The sequence below is a fragment of the Nestor notabilis genome, unplaced genomic scaffold (genome assembly GCF_000696875.1).
Source record: "Nestor notabilis isolate BGI_N333 unplaced genomic scaffold, ASM69687v1 scaffold22063, whole genome shotgun sequence".
In the NCBI taxonomy this organism is placed as follows: domain Eukaryota; kingdom Metazoa; phylum Chordata; class Aves; order Psittaciformes; family Psittacidae; genus Nestor; species Nestor notabilis.
In genome coordinates, this window is record NW_009921778.1 from 73,484 (window position 1) to 80,773 (window position 7,290).

At 43.4% G+C, this 7,290-nt stretch overlaps 1 protein-coding gene across 1 annotated transcript; it reads right to left on the minus strand.

Annotated features, from left to right (window-relative positions):
* Positions 1-1,514: 1,514 nt before the first annotated feature.
* On the minus strand, positions 1,515-1,919 carry TMEM100 (transmembrane protein 100). Its single transcript, XM_010011303.1, has one exon. The coding sequence runs from the start codon at positions 1,917-1,919 to the stop codon at positions 1,515-1,517; it is 405 nt and encodes a 134-aa protein (XP_010009605.1).
* Between the last annotated feature and the right edge of the window lie 5,371 nt (positions 1,920-7,290).

Sequence of the window (7,290 nt, forward strand, 5' to 3'; positions counted from 1 at the left end):
CACCACTGTTGTGGATGCCAGGGTCTCCAGAGGGCAAAGAAGAGGCATGTTAGTACCAGCCTCACTCACCGCAGCAGTGGAAATAAAAAACACAGCCCTTTTGAGTCTGGAGAAATTAAGGCCAAAAATTCCCCCCAAAAAAACAAAGAGGGAAAAAGAAAGAGGGCTCCATGCGGCCCCTCTGCCTTCTGACACCCTCACATGTGCTGGGGTGGAAATCTGTGACTTGGCTTTGCACCACTTGTCCTTCAAGATACAGATGAAGAAATAACATTCTGGTTTGCTTCAATTTGGGACCAGCCTCTCAATTATTCATTATCTGAAAAAAAGCTGGAAGACCTCTGGAACACAAGAGTTACAGAATCAAACATCTCAGACACACACAGGGGATGCCTGGCACCTGCTTCTCTATAGATCCACAATCCCAAAGCTCATTCAGCAAACACTTATTACACAGATGACTTTGCTTCCACAAGTAATTATTCATAGTTGTGTCTAAAATTGACCATGCCAGTATGTGTCTGCAGAACTGACCGTTATGGTTTTCCAGTAACAGAGTTGTTAATCAACCTGCAAGAGGAATGGGCCATCAAACCACAATTCATACTCTACAGAGATTTTGGGAAGCGATCAGCAGTACATATGTTCACAGTTACTGTTCTACAAAAATAGAATCATAAAGCAGTCAAAGTTGAAGATATAAGATATCTTGATAGCAAGAAAAGATTTTCTAAAGGTCTAGCAGCACTGAATATTATTTTAATGAAATTTACTTTTTACTTTCATAGCAAAATAATCCAAAGTGCTAAACCTGACCATTTTAATTTACAAAACCAAAAAAGTCTCATGTTTTAAGCTACAACCATACGCCGTTATTTAGGTTAGACAATATCATTATATATTTCTACCTATTTCTATTCAATAGTAAAACAAAATTAATATTAGTTGGTTTAAAAAAGGGGGGGAAGTACCACAGATATTGGGAGGGGAAAGTTATATAAAATATAAGAATCAGCTTATTGAGCAATCTGCAGTGTTTGGTTGTTATTGCTTTTTCTTTTTTGAGCTACAATTTAAGTTACAATCTGGCCATAAGCTTGTAGTCACCTCAAATGCTACGACTTCTCCCTTGGTCAAATGTCACAGTGTGTATTTTAAGGAGATCTCTGGCATTTCAAGTCAGTTCAAATTATTCTCTTAGTTCTCACAAGTCCCTTTCCAACACAATCAGCATGTTGGAGAATGAAGTTGTGATGATGGCAGTCAGGATGACACCGCTTTTGTGTACAGGAAAAGTGGGTTTTCCTCCGTCTTGGAAAGAATCGCTACCAAGTCTGCAGTAAGAAAAAGACTAAGAGCACTTGCAGAGTTTCAAAGAGTATTTCTTAATCCGTTCCATTTCCACTTCAGTTCATTTCCAAAGTTAAATTAAAACCTGCAATCTCTCCTATTGATAAATAGCCAAGTTGACTTACAAAGGTTCTGCCTACTGTCCAGCCTTCCCCTGGTTGTCTTTAACCAAACAAGGTTCTCTGATTTGCCACAAGCGCTGTCTGGCTCTCCCGCCTCTTTGCTTTCTTGTTTTGCTGCCTGATTTTCCAGCACACTGCACTAGAAGCCAGCAAAAGGAGTCCTGATGACAAAAGGACTAATCCAAAGACTGAGATGATCGATCCATGGGAATTGAAGCTGTATGCCACAGCAGTAACCACGATGCCAGCTATGAGGATAACGACCCCGAAGGGAATGGTACAGCGGTAACAGGAGAGTTCTGCTCCCCCTGTCGCTGCAGTCAGCTGGCACTCATTGACAAGAGGGATAGTGGTTATCACACAGTCATTGTTATTACACTTCTCCATGGTTACAGTACCAGGATGCTTTGGTGCACCCAGAATCTCTTTAATAGGTTCGTTTGTCATCTTGATTGTCTTGCCCCCGTCAGTTCTTCGGCTAGAGCAGGCGCTGCTGAGCACACATTGCACTGTGGAGAGAAGAGCATGAGTTCAACCAAGAGTTACTGCTGCACGACAAATGGGTGACAAGGGGTTATGGACAAGCTTCCTTGTAGCACTACTGACTGTGGAGGATCTGAATAAATTCTTATGGCAGTCATTAGCACGTGCTAGGAAGAAGAGAGTCACAGACCAAGACAGACATGAACCTTACAGTGCTGTGGGCCAAATCCTACTTTAAGTCACATCCTAAAGTCAGTATTTCTGAATGGAATTTAGATGTCAATGACATTATATCTTCTGATGAGGAGGTGAAGTTCACAGGCTGTTTTGGTTAAAATTCTACTCTTGCTCACGCACTTTTTCACAGTGTTTCTTTAGAGATACACCTCTACGCACACAATACACAGATTTGTGCCAATGCACATCACAGTAACATGGGCAAGAACTGGCCCAGCAAAAACCAGGACTAAACAGTGAACCCCTTCTCAACACAAGTGCTGCTCAGTGGAGAATTCAAATGGTCATGACTAGATATGGATGTGGGGGAAATGGAAATGAAGACAGTTCCCTGCACTCAGCAAATGCCAGCAGAAAGCAAAATTAATGGGTCCTTTTTAAGTCATATAATCACCGAATACAAGGTTGGAAGGGACCTCAAGGGTCACCTGGTCCAGCTTTTCTCAGCAAAGCATGACCTAGCATAGACATCCCAGCACCCTGTCCAGCCGAATTTTAACAGTGTCCAACATTGGGGAACCCACCACTTCCATGGGGAAATTATTCAAGTCCATGAAAACACATCTGTGTTACCGTGTGGGAGGGAGATTTACAGTCACACTCACCCATCTTAGTAACAGTAGGTAGCTTTCTTCCTACCTCCACATTGTACACACACTCTCAGTCCTACAGACAGCATGCACAAATACATGATTGCATCTGCATTATGAGGCAAAGCAGCTTTTGGCTCCCTGTGCCCAGTGCCCCACTGGAGTCCACCTGATCAGGGAAAGATGAGCCCATGACTCTCCGCTGCTACAGGCAGCCATGAACAGACCTCAGAATTCCTGCTAGGAATGTGGTGATATGAGGGCCAGTGACCCTCTGACAATGCCAAGGCTACCATGGCTGTGCGCTCAGTGCAGCCCACTACATGCAACAGAGACTGGGACACCAGGGAAGCACTAGGTTTTCCCTCTGTGTGTAGCTCACAGGACTCTACCACGACTCTCTGATACAGGCTGTGTAGCTTTGGCTCTTATGAGCAGCATGATATGCACCTCGGAGAAGAAGGAAGAGTGTTGGCAATGCAGTAATGCTTTTATCACTTTTATCACCTTCACATCTGTGACTAGGAAGTTAATTGCCAGATACTTGTATTCTCCTTTTCCTTTCCCACCACTCCACCCTTGTTGCTAAGATATATTTGCCCATTGTGGAGAGCCCTTGGTTTATATCTCAGTACCTTCTGTAACTGTGTTTTTTGCAAGAAAGAGGATTTCACTATTTTTAAACACACACACAAACAGGCTACACTCTGTATCTCGTCAGAGGGTTTGCATCGGAGTTCCCTTGAAGCCTAATGACAGAAGGAAAGTTCAGATCTGGTCTGACAAAGCTTTTGTTCTGTTGCTCTAAAGAAGAATGCTCAGCTCAGTAGTGTTTCTTGCTGTACACAGCTGTCCTCAGGGCTCAATCCCACAATGGTTTCAGCAGCTACAAGACAGAGTAGCCTCACTAATAACAACGCTGGGCACAGCACAACCGAGCACACTCTGAGCACACACACTGACAACACAAGAGGCAACAGGCACAAACTGAAGCACAAGGAGGTTCTATCTGAACATCAGGAAACACTTTTTTACTGTGAATGTGACTGAGCACTGGAACAGGTTGTCCAGGGAGGTTTTGGGGTCTCCATCCTCGGAGATACTCAAAAGCCATCTGGACAGATTTCTTCAGGTGACCCTGCTTGAATGGGATGCTGATGGACCAGATGACCTCCAGAGGAGGAAGAAAATTAACCATTTTCAATATAAAAGGTATTTCACTTTTAAATACATTTTAATGACTACACAAAAGTCCAAACATGCTCTCTAACAGTCACAGAAATAGGGAAAGTTCCCAATAACTTGAAAAGGCTTCAGACCGGGGTCATAGTGAACATGAATATTCTGAAAAACTTCAACATTCAGTCAAAGTATATTTACTCCTGTTTCTAGAGTCCTTCTCCCTCTGATTCAGATACATTCCCAATGAGTATTAAATCTCTTAGATGTCTTGTACAGAGGTTTTTGAGGAAAGAAGACACATTTATACAGTCAAAACTAGCATGTATTTTAAAAAAAAGATCTCCTGAAATGCCAAAATTAAGTCAATGGCAAAATACCTGTTGGCTTCTGAGAAGCACAGTTCTTGTCTGTCATAGGATGTAAGCAGACGGGCATTCATATAAACCAAATAAACAAGCCTCTATTGAAACACTCGAAGTTAAATAAACAACAGAACCTATTTGAAGTGGGAGTAAAGGTATTCAGCCCTAGAAAACAGGGTACTAGATCCTCATTGCCAGCGAAGTCACTTCTGACTTACGCCAACAGGTGACTTGGTTCAAGTTTCAGGGTAAGAAATTTAGGTGAAGATACCCAGCAGCACCAGCATCCTCTCACTAATCATACCACGAGTACTGCCTCACAGAGCTACGGTGACTTGGAGGAAGAACGTGCTTCTCTGGCAGTCTGTGGCTAACACCAGATAAAGGGGAGAAGAATGTCTTACCCACTAATAAATGTAAGTTGAAAAGCCATGAAATCCAGCAGCCTACACACCTACCAGATCCAGGAGAAATCCATCGGAACAAATCCCTTGGCTCAGTAAGCAGAGAAAGCTGGCTTGAGCTGTCTCGTATGTCAATTCAAGGGAGAGTCATGCAGCAGTAAGTGCTTCTCCAGGCTTTGAAGTGTCAGATGTTGCTGAATGATGAATTGGAGGTTACAATATTCTAGCATGGAAGTTTCCTACAAGAAAAGTTGTTTGATATTTATCAGCTTTTTAAGACCAAAGCTCCTGCTGTATGCTGACTCCTGCGGCTAACCGAATAGAAGCAGGCGATGTTCTCCCTCTGGCTCTTGGAGGGGTTTCTGCCTCTCTTCTTGGTAGCAGTCACACATTTATGGCCCTATATAATTTTTCTTTGATGATGTGACATCCCAATGATGAGCGTCACAACACAGGCAAGACCCCAGAAAGAGCCAGGCAGGACAAAGTAATGCATGGGAATTTCTGTAGTCATAAATCTCACTTAACTTCATTTCTATTGCTCACTTATGTGAATCACAACTTGGAGTACTTGGGGTTTTGCCTATTCTGTCTCCAGTTTCTTTGAGTGAATCACTTCATCTCCCTGTGCTTTGGTTTTTCCCAGCTGTAAACTGGCAATAACAACATGCTTCCCACTAAAACCCCTACTGTAACAAAACCTAAGTAATATAAACCCAAAAACTCCTCTCAGAAAAACAAACAGGCAAACTAATTGAGTCCAAGAACTCGCTGTAATAAACATAAGTCCATTATATTTGCTATTGTTGATTTCTGTAATTTGGATTTTTAAGAACAAGGTTCATAACTCAAATAGGGACAAGGGAGACTGCTGCAGAACAGCGATGGAAATTGTTATCAAGTGCAGAAACAGCTGTGAAGTCACTGAGCAGCTGGGTAAAACTCACGAAGCAGCAGAGATTTATGTTGCTAATCTTACTCAACATTCCCTTTCTATATGGGCATGATTATGGAAGCTCATTTCCACACTGAATGAGGAGTCCTCAGTGGGGATGGGAATATACTCATGAAGATAAGTTCGTATAATGATAAACTTTAAGGGCTTTTTCTCTTTTTAAGTTGCTTAGACCATGCTAGCAGCTCACAAATTTTTACAGGCAGAAACTGCTGCTGCTCTCCTCTAGCTGATCCTTGGGGAAAGCCTGTGACACAGCTGAAGTATAATTAGCTGGTTAATGAAGATAGCTAATAATAAAGGTCTCCTTGCTTATCTCCTTGAGTACATTCTTGTCACTCTATTAGATTCACTTTTTGCAAAGTTTGGAGGGAAATGCAGGAAAACCACCACTTCAGATAAATAATCTGGGTTACATTAGACTAACAGCAGCCCTCTGGAATGATCTTGCGACTTGCACACCTATGATAAGAATGGTTATGTTTGTTTGAAAAACTCTTCCCAGCACAGTTGTGCCTCCCAGCCAGCATCATTCTCTGCAAAGGTGAATCTCTATGTCAGTCATTTCTCTGGATTTGGTTTGACCACAGATACTTCAGGTCAGTTTTTAATATAATGTCTTTATCAAGCCCCTGACTGAAGAGGAGCTCTTTACAGACCAGATTTCTTCCTTCTTCCTTTCCTCCCTCACCACAAAGCCAAGAAGCAGAATCTCTACATTCAGATTCCAAGATTTTAACTGGGAATCATTTCAATGCAGTGCTCTCTCAGGAGGCTTCCCACATGCTGACACTCTCTGTGCAAGTGCAATGAGCTGGTATTTCTCACCCACCACAATTCTTTCCCCTTTCTTGCATTTACTCAGAACAAGTGTGACACATTAAGTTTTCTCCTTTCTCACAGACCTGAGCCTCTATGTCTTGCATAATATTTCAGACACCCCTTTTTTGCTTATATGCATTCTAATAAATCATAATGCTTGTGCTTCATGCTTGGGTTTGCTAAAGTGACTATGGAAAGCAGCATAAGTCAGTCCTCCTATACAGAGCGGAGAGCCAGAGTTCGTTTGGAATCCAGCAGCCTGTGGTAACCCTGAGCACAATCCCACAGCTCTTCTCCATGTGAACGCTCCTGGAAAAACAGAACTAGGATTTGTACTTACAAGGCTCCAGGATCAGGCCCTGAACTACAGGGAGGAGAACACGTTACACCCGTGCCAATTCTCTGAGCCTTGGGATGCCCTAAGTACCCACCACCAAGTTTTTCGGTAAAATAATTAGCAGGTCTGAGCTCTCACACCTTTTTCTGTTTCCAGACACAGATGGGAGCCAGCCAGACCCTTCCACAAACAAACTATGTTGTCTGCAAACTGCAAACCTTTCAAACGCGTCTGTAACACGGAGGGAAAGCACCGCGTGTCGCGCCTGTCCCCGCACACCTATGCAAGCGAGAGGAGCGGTGAACAGCCAAGGGAAGCTCAAAGCACGGCTCCGGCTGCCAACACCGCGGGGCTTTTCGTTGTAAGACCAGCCCCGGGGGCAAGCCCTGCGCAGCGCAGGACGGAGCGGTGCGGGAAGCGCCTCAGGACCACGGGCCGGGCGTACG